General features: G+C 37.0%; 1 protein-coding gene across 2 annotated transcripts in view; it reads right to left on the bottom strand.

Annotated features, from left to right (window-relative positions):
* Positions 1-6,498, bottom strand: part of ASZ1 (ankyrin repeat, SAM and basic leucine zipper domain containing 1) — a gene marked incomplete at both ends in the record, with an annotated part of 70,353 nt that extends 63,855 nt beyond the window's left edge. The window contains 3 exons of one of the 2 annotated variants that reach the window (XM_079711519.1): positions 1,943-2,065; positions 5,905-6,004; positions 6,382-6,498. In XM_079711519.1, coding sequence (XP_079567645.1) covers positions 1,943-2,065; positions 5,905-6,004; positions 6,382-6,498 — 340 coding nt within the window. The remainder of the gene's footprint in view (positions 1-1,942; positions 2,066-5,904; positions 6,005-6,381) is intronic. The other variant, XM_079711520.1, reaches the window with a different exon arrangement.
* Positions 6,499-18,519: the final 12,021 nt, after the last annotated feature.

The raw sequence follows: 18,519 nt of genomic DNA on the forward strand, positions 1-18,519 counted from the left end.
TTATTGCATTCTTAAAATTCTATAACCTATTTCCAAATCTCTTGTTCTTAGCAGATAACTTTGTATTCCTTCACCAAAAAATGAACTCAGGGATGAACTATCAATTTCCAAAGTATACCTATAATTCATTTACTAATTTCCTTTCCCTATTCTCTTTTCTTCAAGAGAAAAGGAAAGTGGTTCAGAGCATGGGCTCTGTGCAGATTTACTGCCTGGAGTTGAATAGTTTTTGGTTGATTAAAGTATGCCTTGAACACATGGTTAAAAAACAATGATTGATATTCTCTGATTTCACTTCTTTAGTTCTCAGTCATTTGACCACTCACTGAAATCTGGCTTATGCCCGAACCATCCTACTGAAGATGTCCTAACTGCTACATGTATTGGTTTCTTTTTAGTCCTTTTCTACTTGATCTCTCTTAGCCCATCCCACTTCCTAAAACTCTTCTTCCCTTGGCTTCTATGGCATCAGTGGAGATCAGGGTAAATTAAAAACCCAAACAAAACAAAAAACAATTCTCAAGTAAGAATTGGGGAATTAAAAATAGGTCATGCCAGCTATGGTTTACATTTGTGGTTCAATATTGACCAAATATAGAAATATAGATTCTGGTCCAGGTTCTGTCACTGATAAACTGTGATTCCAGTGATATCTTAGTAGACCTAACTTACATATAAGAAGCTAAAGCCTGCCCTCTACCTGAGGGGGCCTGTGGGATACATAAAATAATTTATGTGAACATGCTGGGCAAAATATAGTATTTTATAATTGAAAGGTATTCCTCTTATTACAAGAAGCAGAGAAAGAAAACTATTAATCAGTTTTTTGAGCACAACATTTTACACACTTTCAAAAATCTCATTTCTAAGTATAGCTTTCATTGGGAGATTTTTTTTTTTCTTTTTAGGCCATGCCATGTGCCATGTGGGATCTTAGTTCCCTGACCAGGGATCGAACCTGTGCCCCCTGCATTGGGAGAGCAGTCTTAACCACTGGACCACCAGGGAAGTCCCTGGGTGATATTTTTCTTTTTTTCCCCTGGGTGATATTTTTAAATGACATAATAAGAAAAACCTACCACAGCAGCAGATTAAACATAAAATTGTCAATAAGACAAGAATTTATATAAAATATATAAATGAGAAAAAAATAGAAATGATTTTACAAATATCTAATGTAGTACAAAATTAATATGAAAATTAATTCTAAAATGAAACCTATACCTGAATTACGAAATGAATTGTCTATTGGAAACATGTAAAAAATAGTCAGCAATTCAATATAATAATTAAATAGCATTTGCACATAAACTCTTATTTTTCAAAAGCAATCAAAGCACTACTGACAAAGACAGAAACAAATGGATTTAATAAATTATCTTTGAAACAACTTTATGTGATATAATTCAGAGTTGAGTTGTAAATTCCAAAGACTGATTTTCAAGCAGTTTTCCACTAAATTATCAGCTTTTCAGTGTTTTCTTTCAATGCATTTTACCTTAAAAATAATCAAAACTCTCTAGCATAGAAGTTAAAGGTATATAGTAAGAACACAACCGTTTATAACGATAATATAAATGGAATCTACCTCTTTGGATAGAAGGTTTTTCAAAATATCTATGGTTTCTAATTTGTTTTTTTATGTGGTTTATATAATATAACTAATAGGAAGATTTTTTTTAAAAAACTAATTTTTTTCACTTTGCATAATAGCTGCTTGGGAATCAAGAAAATCACAGTAAAAATAATCAGTTAAGTTACTTCAAGTATCTTAACCTTATTACGGTTTTTTTCAAGAGCAAAGGTTTATTTTAAAGTGAATATATGAAAACAAAGCATGGAAAGTATATATCACCACCCCCAAACAGAATATAATTAGGCTTCTAAACAGAGAAATATACAAAGTACATTTTCACATATTTAAATATTTAAAACATCTTACCCTTATCAAAGCTTGCATTAGCACCTCTGTCCAAAAGAACCTGAAGCAGCGCTACGTTGGAAACACTGGCAGCATACATAAGGGGAGTCCACCCATAGCGAAAGCTGAACTCTACACTGATGCCTGTCAATATAAAGACAAGGTTTTAAAACCTCCCCCACCAAAAAAAAAATCACTGTCACCTTAATATTTTTTAAGTACTTCACATAGTGACATACACTGTGTACTTTATAATGGAAGGGAATTTCTTGGTAATAATGGCTTCAGAAAAATCGAAAATAATTATATATGAACTTTGATTAAAAAGCTAACTTCAGTTTCACTATAGTTCACTTCAGTTTCACTATTTTCCAAGAGATTGAATCTGTCAAATATTTTTTCATATAATATATATTTATATTAGAACAGGTTTTTACATGCTTCCTTTTTCTCTCTAGGGCAGTTGGAAAAAGTTTCACAGATAAAACATGTCTTTTTAGTTAGAATATTATCATACATCTCTATGGTGGCAAACACCAAATATATTCCATATTAAAACTCCTTTACCTTCCTTCCCAACGCAAAATTTAACCATGGGTTACTGGCCAAACATAAGGTTAAAAAGGTAGGTTAGGGTTAAGAAATGTAGACTATACTTTGTGATCCAGGGATTTACATCATTATACTCGTATTATAAAGAAAATGTAGGTACCACTGCTGAGAGTGGGATAGGAGGCAGGGAGAACCGGTTATGAGGCTGGAAGTCCATGCAAAAGTCAGAGCAAGGGCAGCAGAGAAAAAGAAGAAGAAACACAAAAGGACATTTCAAAGGCAGGGTTATTGGAATTTAAAATTACTTTGAGGAAGAGGAGTGTTGGAAAAGAACAAATAGAAAATAACTATCAAGTTCTGCTTTGGACAAATGAATGAAACAGTGAGCTAGAATAAGGAGAGGCACAGAAGAGATATCAGGCCTGAGGAGCAGGATAAAGTTTTAAATAGCCACCATCCAGAATGAGACAGGAAGGGATGGATAGTAACTGTTAAGAAACGATGAGAGCCAGCTGACCTTAAAATCCTCAAACCAATCATTAACGGTACAAATCCCTGAAGTCATCTGATCCCCACCCCCCCACCCCACCCCCACCCCCACCCCCGATAGCACTGATTAGTTTAGTCACATAAAAAAGAAAAAAAAATGGTTGAACTAATCTAGATTTGGATCTAAGACTGGGGAGGAGCATAGAAGATATGATACAAGGACAAGATTATAAAAAGGCAGTGAACATAACCCATTAAATTTATGTAAAGCCTTTGCTATAAAGAGATCAAGATATAAGTGGCAAACTCTCTCTTCAACCTAAGAAATATCTGCTAATCTTAAGAAAAGGAAAAAAAAAAAACGTTTTTCTGTTTCAAAGAAGGAAAACTTGTATGTGAAAACCACTGAATATAGGCTTCCTTACATATACCTTACAATTTACAGGTTGTAGTCTCTGGCTCTAAAGTGTTCCATCTGCAAAGATGAAGGTCATATCACTGAAGGAATGCAGACTTGTTAGGGAGAACTCACTTTTTTTCTGTAGGAACACTAAGTTACTGAAAGACTATATTTGTCAAATTCCCAGCTGTCTAATTGAAATAAGGTGCATGATAATTCCTAGGAGAAAACAACAGAAAACTGTCTTAGTACATATATATATATACTGCTGACCCAACTTGTCTTCTCTAACAAAATTTCCTCTTTAAATTGCTGCAACTGGGGGCTTCCCTGGTGGCGCAGTGGTTGAGGGTCCACCTGCCGATGCAGGGGACACAGGTTCGTGCCCCGGTCCGGGAGGATCCCACGTGCCGCGGAGCGGCTGGGCCCGTGAGCCATGGCCGCTGAGCCTGCGCGTCCGGAGCCTGTGCTCTGCAACGGGAGAGGCCACAGCAGTGAGAGGCCCGTGTACCGCAAAAAAAAAAAAAAAAAAAAAAAAAAAAATTGCTGCAACTGAAAGCATATGAATGAGATCAGAGAAAAGATCATTTTGTTTTCTCATTATTCTTTCCTTACTGACCTTACTGCTCAAACTGTGACAGCAAAAGGAAAAAGGAAAAGATGTGAAGATAAGGCTAAGCAAATGTGGCATTTTAGTATAAAAATTCTTAATAATCATCACCTCTAAGCTCAAAAAAGTAAATTATTAAGCACATATTACGGTCTAAGCATACTGCAAAAAAGATAAGTTTAAAAGGATTGACAATATATTTTTATAGCTCAACAACATTCAAAATAACACTGACTTGTTTGGGGGTATATACATATAGTAAAAGTATAAAGACGTACATAGGAATAATAAATACCAATTATAGGAGAGTGGTAATCTCCAGGGGGAAAAAGATAAGTTGCCATACATTTTTGAATGTCTAAAATATTTAATAATTTAAAGAGAACTGAAAATGTTAGTGCATAGCAGAAGAACAAAACCAAAGACTGCTAAAAATGGCTGACTTAAAAGGAGGTTTCATTTTTTTTAAATTAAACTTCCAACTGGTGCAGGAATATGTATGGCTTTGAAAGGCAAAAAAGTAAAAATATTTTTTAAAGTGTTAAATAATGACATCTGGAAGGAAATCAGGAAATACTAAAACAAGAGTTACGTGTGAAAATGAGACTTCAGGGGTAATACGGGTGAAAGTGGGGACAAAGGTGTTTCTCTACTTATACCTATTTGTTATTGTTTTTTTAAAAGGAAGTTAAAAGTTTTTTGTAATTAAAGACAAATTTTAAAAGGCTGACGAAATACTTTACCAGTAGGCTCTTTTGAAGTCCTTTCAAGAGCCTCCAACACTTCATTGCACCTAGTCCCACTACTCCCAAGGCAAACTCGCTTTTCTAAAACAAATTTCTGCCTATTCCATCCCATCCAACACTATGCACACTCCTGCATGTGTTCATATCCTAGTATTAGGCCTCTTTCAATTATTCCAATTTGATTCAATTTAATTTTTTAATTACAAATTCAAGTTCCATCGTCCACAGTCACACGATCCTTCTTACTTGTTACAACAGCTAATATTTATATAATGCCTATATGTTCTAAGACCCATATATAGTCTCTCATTTTAATCCCCCCCCCAAAAAAAACCCTTTGATACAATGCATCCCAGTTTTTAAAAGGGGGTAATTGAAGTTTAGGAAGTTTCCTAACTTGGTCAAGATTACAGAGCCATCAAGTGGCAGGGCTAATAATCAAACCCAGAACTGTACTGTTTCCAAAATGATTTACTTTCCACTAAATCATGCATCTCTAGCATAGAAGAAAAACATTTTGCTATATACAATTTTGTATGTGAACGTTTTGTATTTACAGGTAGACAGTAGATGCTTGTTACTCCTTTGATAATTTCAGTCATTATCAACAACTCACATTTCCATGTCAAGGTAATTTTAAAAAATAATATTTAATTTAATACACAGAAAAATGTCATGGGACCCAAGACTGAATTATAATGTTTTTATAAAGAAATAGATGCTCTGGCAGTTCAAATGACTTTCCCAAGGAAGCACACTGAGTAGGCGATAGGCTGGAAGAGGTATCCAGATAGATTCCTACTTCATTCACACACTGACACAACCAACACAGGCAAAGAACATAACTAAAATGTACATAACTAGAAACAATTCTTGAGAAACACATAATAATAATTATAGACAAGTAAATGCTGAGCAAAGTAAGTAAGGATTATCAAAGTGGGGTAGGATTAGTCAGACTAGACCTTTTGAAGGAGGTGGAAGAACTGATGGGCGGTGTCAGTGTGGCATTCCAAATTTGTGTTAGAGGAAGAAAATAAGGCAGAGAGAACTGAGTCAAGTAAGACATGTAGGACACTTGAGATACTAACATTCACTGTGCTTCCATTAGAAAAACTCAAACCTTTTAAAATAAGGAATCCTTGTGAACAACTGTGTTAGGTTGAAACTGTCCCTTAATTCTCACCAGAATCCAGGAGCTCCTCGACCAATGAAACATCTCCTGTGGTCAAAGCTTTCTTAAATGTTTCATGCTTTTCTTCAATGGGTAACGGTCCTTTTAATTTCTAAAAAAGCAGAAAGTTAAAAAATTTTCCTGTTACACATACTTTCATTTCCACTGCATCGGGAAACAATAATGATCGGGTTTTGGTACATCTTTTTTGGGGGGGTGGGAAGAGGCAACATCCAAAGTTTGTGACTAACTCATAACTAAAATTATCTTGGGGTTATGATGGGTCCAAACCTAAGTAAAGAGCTACATCGACAACCTAAAGAAGCGCATTTGATGGAAAGCACAGTAGGGAAACTGCGATTGGTTTGGAGTCCAAAAGCCTGTATTTACACTGGAAAAAAGTTAGGGAAACACAGGCGAGGAAGTAAGAGGTTTCATGGCCAGGGAAGGCCGATCCAGGTGCGGCCAAGACAAGTCCTCCTTCGCTACCTGAGCTGCCCGGTCGAGATACCCAATCTCCCAGCCGTCATCCTCGCTCTCGCTACTCTCGCCTCCACCGGCCACTGCCGGACCGCGCAGGGGGCCCGCCGCCATGCCCGCCGCCATGCCCGCCGCCCAGGTCACAGACTCGGCCGCACGCACGCACGCCCGCCTGCTCCCTCTGCGCCTGCGCAAGGGGGAGCGCGTAAGGCTGCGCGGGAAGGCTGTGCGGGCAAGCGCGACGCGCTAGCGTTGGGGCCTTGGGCCCTGGGGCGCAGGCGCGTGAGCGCGCGCAGCGCCCCGGGTCCCTTCCCGCCAGTCGTTAAGCCCTTGGGAGAGGAAAAGTGGCCCGTGTGGCGGGGCAAGCGGAGCTGACCTCCTGGCCAGTGCTTCCAATTCCTTTCGGGGGTCTTACCCTACATTCTTTTTAGGGTATTTGTTTAATGAAATTCTTGCTCTTTAAGGAATGCCCTACTTGTGGCGGGAGCAGAATGGGGATTTAAATGACGCGTAAGACTAGGCTTTCGCTTCCATTCCCTTTACCTGTCCCCCTGCCAAATCCACTGTCAAACGTGCGTCCCCTGGCCAGTGCTGTTGGTCAGAATACCTCCCTGAGGAACATCACCCATACGTTCAAGGAGCCGGCAGATAAATGGGAGCCAACAAAGGAACCAGGAGAATTCTTCCTTTAAATTTCATGTGATCTCGGATCTCATCGTAGATTTAGAAATTTCGGAACATCAAACACTCCCCAGATGGGTAGTGTAGATGCCTTAAAGGAAATAATCGAGAAAGGGGAGGAGTGGGGAAGAGAGTGCATCAAAACAGCTGGGAAGAAGAAATGATTTAAACTTTCGGAAAGTAAACAATACAAACAACTCCAGGTGAAAGCGGCCCAAACTCACTTTTCTGCATCTATTCCAGCTTCTAGATGAAATATTGGTAACACAGTGATTATCTTTGCCACCAGAGGAAAGTAGACCTATCAACGAGTAGGGCACATGTACGTACCTAAAGATAATTTTAAAAGAATGTAGCCACGCACCATTCTTAGAAAGTTTTACAATATTTTTTTTCCCTTAAGGGGTCTTTGGTGTAAGATTTTGAAATTATTTACTTCAGAGATTTTCACAGATAAGTATTTTTAAGTAGTGTGGTTATTTGGGGGCAAAGTCTGTCTTTCTAAATGCATTCATTCCATAAATGTTATGGATCACTGAGCATAGCCAGGCATAACTAAGTTAGGGGAGACAACATCAAAGACAAACCAAGCTGCCTCATGAAACTAACATTTTAACGAATAAAGACAGTAAGCAAGTAAACAAACAGGATTATTGCAGATTGTAAGTGACCCAAGGAAATAAACAAGTGCTCAGTTTCTGGAATCGCATCACTTAGGTTGTTTCCCAGCCAAATCACTTACTATCAGGAGCTGTGTGCTGTTGGGCAATGTACTTAGCGTCTTTCTTCATCAGTTCCCTTATATGTAAAATGGAGATTATGATGATACCCATCATATAGAGTTGTTTGGAAGATTAAATAAAGTAGTGGGCTTGGAATAGAGCCAGTCCCAGTGTAAGAGGTAAATAAATCTTAGCTAGTACTATTATTATTAATTTAAATAGGGTAATTGACCTGAGCAGAGTCATGAATGACAAGAAGCAGCTGGCCATAAAAAGTGAGAGAGCAGAGCTTTCTTGGCGGAGGAGATGGCTAGTACCAAGGCCCTAAGGCAGGAAAAAGCTTGGACCAACCTGGGACTAGGGTGGGGCAAGTGAAGACCCTAGGGAGAAAAATTTAAGAGACACTCTTAAGAGCCTGTAAGTTCTTCTATTTTGCACTCTAGGTGTCTCATTTACTTTACCTTGTCCCTGCCCTGCTTGGACCAGAAAGGCCTGAGGCTGGAGCTTCACTGAAGGAAGGGGTATGTGATGAGAGGACCTGTTGGCCTTAAGCAAGGATTTTTAGATTTTACTGTAAGAGCAATTGGACACTGAAATATTTTTAAACTGATAAAAGTCATGTTCTGGTGTGTGTGTATGTATATATGTGTCTATTTAAAGATACTCAAATTCTTTTGTAGAGGAGGTTTTTGGTTTGAGCATCTGGCTAAACAGTGGTGCCATTTACTAAGATGGGGGAAGATCATAGGATAAACGTGAAGATGGAATGAGCATCCCAAAATTAACATATTCAAAATCAAACACTCAAATGTAGCTGTCAGGTGGGTAGTTGGATGTTCAACTATGGAGCTCAGGAGAAAGGCTGATCTTGGAGATATAAATTTTGGAGTTATCTACACATAATTGATTTTTGAAACTTTGGGAATTTATCCAGCAAGATTTTTTGTAAATATAGATGCTATAGACTAAATGTTTGTGTCCCCCAGCCCCGCCTCCCCCCCGGCCCCACAAAATTCATACATTGAAACCTGATCCCCAAAATGATAGTATTTGGAGGTGGGGCCTTTGGGAGGTGATTAGGTCATGAGGGTGGAGCCCTCACGAATGGGATTAGTGCCATGAAAGAGACCCCAGAGAACTCTCTTGTCCTACCATGTGAGGACACAAGAAGAAGGTGTCCCATGAATGAGGTAGTAAGCTCTCACCAGACACTGAATCTGCCAGTGCCTTGGTCTTGGACTTCCAAGCCTCCAGAACTGTGAGAAATAAATTTCTGTTATTTTAACACCCAGTCTATGGTATTCTGTTATAGCAGCCTGAACAGACTATAACAATAGATAAGATTAATCTAAAACTTACATGGAATGGTAAAGGAACTAGATAGCTTAAACATTCTGAGAAAGATGAATAAAGTAGGAGGAATTATTCTACTTGATTTTAAGACTTATCATGTAGCTAGCTACAGTAATCAGGACTATGTTGCATTGGAGAAGGAATAGAATGGAGCAGAGAACCTGGAAATAGACCCATGTAAGTAAGACCAAATGGTTTTTGACAAAGGTGAAAGAGCAGTTCAATGGAGGAAGGATGGTCTTCAACAGATGATGCTGGATCAACTGAATATCCATAGGTAAAAAAAGTGGACTTAATTTTGAAAACCTCACTTCTTTTCAAAAATTAACTCAAAATGGATCACAGATGTACACAAATGTTCATAGCAGCATTATTCCTATTAGCCCAAAATTGGAAACAACCCAAATGTCCTTCAACTGATGAATGGATAAACAAAATGTGGTATATCCATACTATATATATTATTTTCCTAGGACTACCATAACAAATTACTACAAATTGAGTGGCTTATAACAACAGAAATTTATTCTCTGACCATTCTGGAGGTTAGTCTGAAATCAAAGTGTCGGCAGCACCACGTTCCCTCAGAAGGCTCTAGAGGGGGCTCCTTCCTTGCCTTCTCATAGCTTCTGGTTGTTGCTAGCAATCCTTGACATTCCTTGGCTTGTAGAGATATATCACTTTAATCTCTGCCTCTTTATTTACAAGGTATTCTTTTCTGTGTGTCTGTGTCTCTGAGGGCATGTGTATCTAAATTCCCCTCTCCTTGTAAGGATATCAGTCATATTGGATTTAGGACTCACCCTAATTCACTGTGACATCATCTTAACTTGATTATATCTGCAAAGACCTTATTTCTAAACATGGTCACATTCATAGGTTTTGGTTGGACATGAATTTTAGGGGCTCACAGTTCAACCCAATATACCATGTATGTCACTTAGCATAATGTTTTCAAGATCCACATTGTAACATATATCTGCACTTCATTCCCTTTTATGATGAATAAGGTGTGGTACTGATTTCAAAAGGTGATTTCAGGAGGTGGCAGGACCCATTAAAAGACTGCTATAATTGTGAGCTGGAGAAGTGGCAGGAAACACGGAGAGAAGAGGATGCATTCAAAAGTTATTGTGGGGCCTCCCTGGTGGCGCAGTGGTTGAGAGTCCGCCTGCCGATGCAGGGGATACGGGTTCGTGCCCCGGTCTGGGAGGATCCCATATACCGCGGAGCGGCTGGGCCCGTGAGCCATGGCTGCTGAGCCTGTGCATCCGGAGCCTGTGCTCCGCAACGGGAGAGGCCACAACAGTGAGAGGCCCGCGTACCACAAAAAAAAAAAAAAAAAAAAAAAAAAAGTTATTGTGAATTAGAATCACAATGGTGATTACATGAAGAACAAGGGGACAGAGAAGTCAAAGCTAATGTGACAAGGACATTAGAAGAGGAAAATGGAAATGGAGATAAATTTTGTTTTGCACAGAGACAGTCTGAAATGTCTGAGGAACATCCATGTTCAGATAAGGTGTAGAGCTCCCAGAGAGGGCTGGGCTATCAATTCAGCTTTAGAAACCATCTTCCTAAGAGGTGATAATATATTAAAGCAATGATATTGCTGAGGGAGAATGGATAGGATGAAGAGATCAATGGGCCAGAAATACATCCTTGTGGAATGACTGTTCTTTTAGAAATAATGATCAAAGAAGCAGAAGACTTGGAAGAGATCAATGTCTCAAAACTCTGGCACTGAATTATAACCTCAGATAATAACAACAACAATAATAATGATACTAAATTCATTTTATAGTACTTCCTATATTCCAGTCACAGTTCTCAGCACTTTACCTATATTAAGTCAATACTTACACAGCCCTGTTGAGGTAAATATGATCTGAGTTTTACAGAGGGGGAAATGGAGACACAGAAAGGTAAAGTCACCTGCCTAAGGTCATCTACCTTGGCAGGGATGGAATTCAAATGCAGAAAACAGTCGGCTCTGAAATCCATGCTTTTAGTCATCACTTTTTAACACTTATGTAGAACTTTCCTGTGCCCTGACACTTTTCTAAGCACTTTACATCCATTAATTCATGTAATCCTCACTATAACTTTTTGAGGTAAGTGCTATTATTATCTCCATTTTACAGATGAGGAAACTGAAATACAGAAAGGTCAGGTAAATAGCCCAAGATTATACAGCTGCTAGGTGGGATGATCAGAATTCACAGCAGACTCTCTGGCTCCAGAATGGGGCTCAGGTTTAACTCAGGGAAGTGTGATGCCCACAAAAGCACTCAAAAGCACACAAAAGCACAAGAGGGATCCTTGTTTCTAACAAGTGTTTCACCATCACACTGTAGCCCTGTCTCTAAAGCACTTTTTTCCAAAGCAGATTTCATCTTCTGACCAGTAAACCAGACTCAGAATAAACCTTGATTCATTTACAGGTTAATCACAAGCGTCATTCCTGGACAGATAAGAAATGGGTAATTTGGTTTTGTCTGAAAAGATTTGGGAATTCCCCCAGGGTGACTTCCTGGAGTGGGTCACAAAGCCACCTACCCTCTTTGTTAATGACCACAGTGTTCTGCTTAGTTCACTGATGATAGGAGACCGGTAAAACAAAGAGGGCAAGAAAACAGCAGTATCTGGGAAATAAATATTACTCAAATTTAGACTTTCCTTAGTTCCTGGGTGTTTTTTGTTTTGTTTTGTTTTGCTTTGTTTTAACTTTTAAGCTTTGACTCAGACACTAGTAATGATTAGCTAATACAGTTTAGTTTACCAGTACCTCTGATGATGCTGTATTTGTGGGAAACTTGTTTTAAATTTAATGTTATCATGCAGTTATAATTCTTGCTTATTTTCTATAGTAATATATGTGGTCTCATTTTCATTCATTTAAAAAAATTCCATTGGGATTCTTAATACTTAATCCTGTCTGGGATCCAGTTGGGGTAACTGCTTCTTTTAGACATAATGTTGGAAGCATAAGAATGGTAATTGAAAATGGTTTTTTTCAATTATTAAAATTTATATGCTCAAGACAGTCAAGGGGAGAGATAAGCATTAAAAAAATAACATTAATTGATTCCACAATATTTTCTGTGCTCCTACTATACATAGGCATGGAGGATGGAGTTGTTAGAAAGGCAAGGTTCTTGACCTCAGAGTGTTTATAGTCTAGTAAGAAAAAGAAACAAATATATAATCAAATATCAGGTAATAATAAGTTCTATAAAGAAAAATTAACTAGGTAAAGGGAATAGAGATTAGTGGAGGCAAATGGAAATTTGAAATAGGGATTTCAGAGAAGGCCTCTCTGAAGTGTTGTTCTTAGTGTTATAGGGAGTTCCTAGGGTTTGATTTCCCATTTTAGAAGGTCATTCTGGCTAAAGGGGGAAAACACTGTATGCAGAGGGAACAAGAGTAGAAGCAGGAATACCAATTAAGGATCTACTACAATAGTCTAGTTTCTCAACCCCACCTGCATATTAGTATCCTCTAGATATGATGCTAACCAGCCCCAGTCTAAAGCAATTATATCAAAATCTCTGGGAGTAGGGTCCTGGAGTTGATATTTCTCAAGGCTCCTATGGTGATTTTAGTGTGTAGCCAGGGTTGGATAAGGTTGTAGAAGAAAGATGTGGGGCTGGATCTAGGGCAGTTATCTACATCCAGTGGGAGAATGTAAAAATCCAAAATGATGAGGTTAAACTATTAAAACAGGAGTGGATTCTTATTTGGATTTGTTTTCTTCCTTAAGGAGCATGGTTAGATCAGAGAACTAAACCAATCCAACCAATTAAACAAAGAGGAAAAAATCATCAGGAAATGATGAAAATGGGTGTTAACAGAAGCATTAACCAATATAATACAAGGAAGTAATGGTTAATGAAAATGTTTGTTTGTGTCATGTTTATTTCTTCAAATATTCTAACATGTAGCCCAGGTTTGAAAATGATCATAGAAGGATAGGTCAAGAGCAGTTATCTTTGGAGGTGGCTAGATGCCAGAGTCAGGGTATATATGTTTTTTAGAGGTAGCAGATAAAAACTGCTAATAGATGGGAAGTGAGATGAGAAGGAAAGAGGGGGTCAGGGATGACATCCAAGTTTTATGCCTGAAAAATTGGGTAAATGGTGGAAGAAAGTGCCTTAAGAGTAGCTAGCCCTTACTTCCAACAGAACACTATAGTTGTATACTGCTAGGAAATAGTAGAAGCTCATAAGTGCCTCAATATTGAAAATGTTGCAAAAAAATAGAAGTTCTAAAACAATGAATAAAAGGTAGCAAATGATGAAATTCCAGAGCATCTTTTCCAAAGCTTCTAAATTAGTAACATATTAATGAATAACAAGAAAAGCTCAACAGATATAACGGGCTCTTGAATTAAAGAAGACAGCAAAAAAAAATGGGCATTTAGACAGATTATTTGCTCCAAGAAATGACCAAATTTATCATGTATTTAAACTACAGTGAATTTTAAATAATATTTAAATAATATTACAACTCTATGTTGAAACTATAAGACAAGATACATAAACCACACAAATACATATCACACATTAATGAATATAAAATTGATGACATACAACACATGATCAACTAGAGAATAATACTTATAGCTAAAATTTATTAAGCATTAATAATGGCTAAGAACTATTCCAAGCACTCCACATGTATTAACTCTGAATCAGTTAGGAATAGTTATAGCTGCAAGTAACAATATTCAGTATCAGTCAGTTAAAAAATTACAGTTCACTTTTTCATATTAAAAGGCTTCTGGCAACTGGCATTGGTTCAGTGACATAGTGGTTTCTGACAGCATCCCATTCCCTTGACCTTGTTCTCCTATTTGTAAGATGTCTCTCCCAACACCAAGCATCATGTTTGTGTTGAAGGAAAAAAGAAGGAAAGAAAGGATGGTCTCAGCTACATCTCTCCCCTTTTATCCCAGCTAAATCTGTCTCCTTTTATCAGGGAAGGCAAAGCTTTCCTAGAAGCTCCAACAGTATTCTGCTTTTGTCTCCTTTGCTTACACTGTCACCTAGCACCCCAATTTGCAAGGGAGATTGGGAAATCAAGTTTTACACTTTTTCAGGCTTTATAGTGGAACAGGAGAAGAGAAAAGAAGGTTGAGAACGGGTGTTCAGTTAGACAGTCAAGAATGACTGCCGCAAATCTATGTCATCCTTAAGAAAACCCTACCAAATTGGTACTGTTGTTTATCCGCATTTTACAAGTAAGGAACTCAGACAGAGAAGTTACAAAACTTGACCAAGGTCAAACAACTAAAAGATAACAGAATCAGGAGTCAACTCAGGTGGTCAGTCCTCAGAGTTCACCCTCTTCTCAGCCACTCCACTACAATATGGAAACTAAGCCTTAGACAGGTTTCCCATTCTGCCTTCTTGTAAGAGTGATCTTTCATATAACTTCCTAACATTCTCATGATGACACATTGTTTATCATAATAGGCAAAGTATTACCTAAAAATCAAATAAATGTTTGCTATTGATATTATATTTTCTTATTTAACTACTACTAATAAATAGTTAATTTGAATTTGTCAAGTCATTTCAAAGAATTCTAAGTGTTTTCATACCTGTGATTTATTCATAAATCCTGTGCTAAATAGGCAAAGGTAAATGTGATCATTTGCATGACAGTTGGGAGTACTAGATCCAGGTTGTGTCAAAGAGATCTGTGACCTAAACTCAGATTTACATGGTCTGTCCATTCTTACTCCTTTTTTTAAAAAAAAATTTTTATTAGAGTATAGTTGATTTATAATGTTGTGTTAGTTTCAGGTATACAGCAAAGTCATTCTTACTTCTTTAGACACCAGCAAGTATAGATGTTTTTACTTAAGGATAAATTTTAATTAAATTTACAGAAGAATCAAAACCAGTATTACATTACAAATTTTCCCGCCTAGGCAAACGTTTAAAACTTTAAAACCGAGCATTTTAATATATCTTAATTTATTTTCTTAACAATGGACTTGGAGGTACCATATTTTATGAAAGTTATTTCCATTGGTTACTTGAAATTTTGACACATTTTATGGCTCTATTTTATAAACTGTATTACCCTGAGTAATTGTATACTCTATGCAGGAAATAAATTGTACACTTTATTATTTGAAAGAAACTAAAATCTCACTGTCATTTATATCAAGTATTTTTTCTATTGGAACTAATCTTTTATTTTGTTTCTTTTAATCAAATTAAATCATTTTCTTCCTTATTAATTGTTTTCATGTTCTAATAGGCAACACGGATTTTTTAATTTCCACAATTTTTTAAGTATGGTTGATTTACAATACTTTATTCGTTTCAGGTGTATAACAGTGATTCAATATTTTAATAGATTATATTCCATTTAAAGTTATTACACAATGTTGGCTCTATTTCCCTGTGCTGTGCAATATGTCCTTGTTGCTTATTGATTTTATGCATAGTAGTTTGTACCTCTTAATCCCGTACTCCTATCTCTCCCTTCCCGCCTCCCCTCTCCCCATTGGTAACCACTAGTTTGCTGTCTATATCTGTGAGTCTGTTTCTATTTTGTTCTATACATTCATTTGTTTTATTTTTTAAATTTAAATTTCACACATAAGTGATAATATAGAGCAGATAGTATTTGTCTTTCTCTGTCTGACTTATTTCACTAAGTATAATATTCTCTAGGTCCATCCATAATGTTGCAAATGGCAGAATTTCATTCTTTTTATGTCTCAGTAATACTCCATTTTATATATATAATATACATATATCACATTATATATGTGTGTGTGTGTGTATATATATATATATATATCTCACTAATTCTTTATCCATTCATCTGTTGATGGGCATTTATGTTGCTTCCTTATCTTGACTATTGTAAATAAAGCCGCTATGAACATTGGGGTGCATGTATCTTTTTGAATTCTTTTTGAATTTGGTTTTTATTTTCTTCAGATATGTACCTAGAAGTAGAATTGCTGGATCATGTGGTAGTTCTGTGTTGAGTGTTTTGAGGCCCTTCCCTACTGTTTTCCATAGTGGCAACAACAATTTACATTCCCACCAGCAGTGTACTAGGGTTCCCTTTTCCCACATCCTCTCCACCATTTGTTATTTGTAGACTTTTTTTTTTTGACTTAAAAGTTTCTTTCTGGTCCTTGTTTCTTCCTCTCTGAGTACGATACAGTGACATTTTATGTTTACAAAGAAAACTTTATACAACTACAAAATGTTAGCTGCTTTATTCTTTTTCAAATTTGATAATCCATAGACTACTCAGTAGGAAATGTAGATTACATGTATAATTTTTTTTGAATTTTTGAATTTTATTTTATTATTTTTTTTGTACAGCAGGTTCTTATTAGTTATCCATTTTATACGTATTACTGTTTACATGTCAATCCCAATCTCCCAATTCATTACCCCACCCGACCCCCCAACCCCGCCGCCACTTTCCCCGCCTTGGTTTCCATACGTTTGTTCTCTACATCTGTGTCTCAATTTCTGCTCTGAAAATGGGTTCATCTGTACCATTTTTCTAGGTTCCACATATATGCATTAATATACGATATTTGTTTTTCTCTTTCTGATTTACTTCACTCTGTATGACAGTCTCTAGATTCATCCACGTCTCTACAAATGACCCAACTTCATTCCTTTTTATGGCTGAGTAATATTCCATTGTATATATGTACCCCATCTTCTTTATCCATTCGTGTGTCGATGGGCATTTAGGTTGCTTCCATGATCTGGCTATTGTAAACAGTGCTGCAATGAACATTGGGGTGCATGTGTCTTTTTGAATTATGGCTTTCTCTGGGTATATGCCCAGGAGTGGGATTGCTGGGTCATGTGGTAATTCTAATTTTTGTTTTTTAAGGAACCTCCATACTGTTCTCCATAGTGGCTGAATCAATTTATATTCCCACCACAGTACAAGAAGGTTCCCTTTTCTCCACACCCTCTCCAGCATCTGTTGTTTGTAGATTTTCTGATGCCCATTCTAACTGGTGTGAGGTGATACCTCATTGTAGTTTTAATTTGCATTTCTCTAATAATTAGTGATGCTGAGCAGCTTTTCATGTGCTTCTTGGCCATCTGTATGTCTTCTTTAGAGAAAGGTCTATTTAGGTCTTCTGCCCAGTTTTGGATTGGGTTGTTTGTTTTTTAATATTGAGCTGCATGAGCTGTTTATATATTTTGGAGATTAATCCTTTGTCCATTGATTCATTTGCAAATAATTTCTCCCATTTTGAGGGTTGTCTTTTCATTTTGTTTGTAGTTTGCTTTGCTTTGCAAAAACTTTGAAGTTTCATTAGGTCCCATTTGTTTATTTTTGTTTTTATTTCCATTGCTCTAGGAGGTGGATCAAAAAAGATATTGCTGTGATTTATGTCAAAGAGTGTTCTCCCTATGTGTTCCTCTAGAGTTTTATAGTGTCTGGTCTTACATTTAGGTCTCGATTCCATTTTGAGTTTAGTTTTGTGTATGGTGTTAGGGAGTGTTCTAATTTCATTCTTTTACACATAGGTGTCCAATTTTCCCAGCACCACTTATTGAAGAGACTGTCTTTTCTCCATTCTATATCCTTGCCTCCTTTGTCATAGATTAATTGACCATAGGTGTGTGGGTTTATCTCTGGGCTTTCTATCCTGTTCCATTGATCTATATTTCTGTTTTTGTGCCAGTACCATATTGTCTTGATTACTGTAGCTTTGTAGTATAGTCTGAAGTCAAGGAGTCTCCTCCAGCTCCATTTTTTCTCTCAAGACTGCTTTGGCTATTGAGGGTCTTTTGTGTCTCCATACAAATTTTAAGATTTTTTTGTTCTAGTTCTGTAAAAAATGCCATTGGTAATTTAATAGGGATTGCACTGAATCTGTAGATTGCTTCGAGTAGTATGGTCATTTTCACAATGTTGATTCTTCCAATCCAAGAACATGATATATCTCTCTATCTGTTGGTATCATCTTTAATTTCTTTCATCAGTGTCTTATAGTTTTCTGCATACAGGTGTTTTGTCTCACTAGGTAGGTTTATTCCTAGGTATTTCATTCTTTTTGTTGCAATGGTAATGGGAGTGTTTCCTTAATTTCTCTTTCACATTTTTCATCATTACTGTATAGAAATGCAAGAGATTTCTGTGCATTAATTTTGTATCCTGCTATTTTACCAAATTCGTTGATTAGCTCTAGTAGTTTTCTGGTAGCATCTTTAGGATTCTCTATGTATAGTATCATGTTATCTACAAACAGTGACAGCTTTACTTCTTCTTTTCTGATTTGGATTCCTTTTATTTCTTTTTATTCTCTGATTGCTGTGGCTAAAACTTCCAAAATTATGGTGAATAATAATTGTGAGGGTGGGCAACCTTGTCTATT

The sequence above is a fragment of the Hyperoodon ampullatus genome (assembly GCF_949752795.1).
Source record: "Hyperoodon ampullatus genome assembly, chromosome: 9".
NCBI lineage: Eukaryota > Metazoa > Chordata > Mammalia > Artiodactyla > Ziphiidae > Hyperoodon > Hyperoodon ampullatus.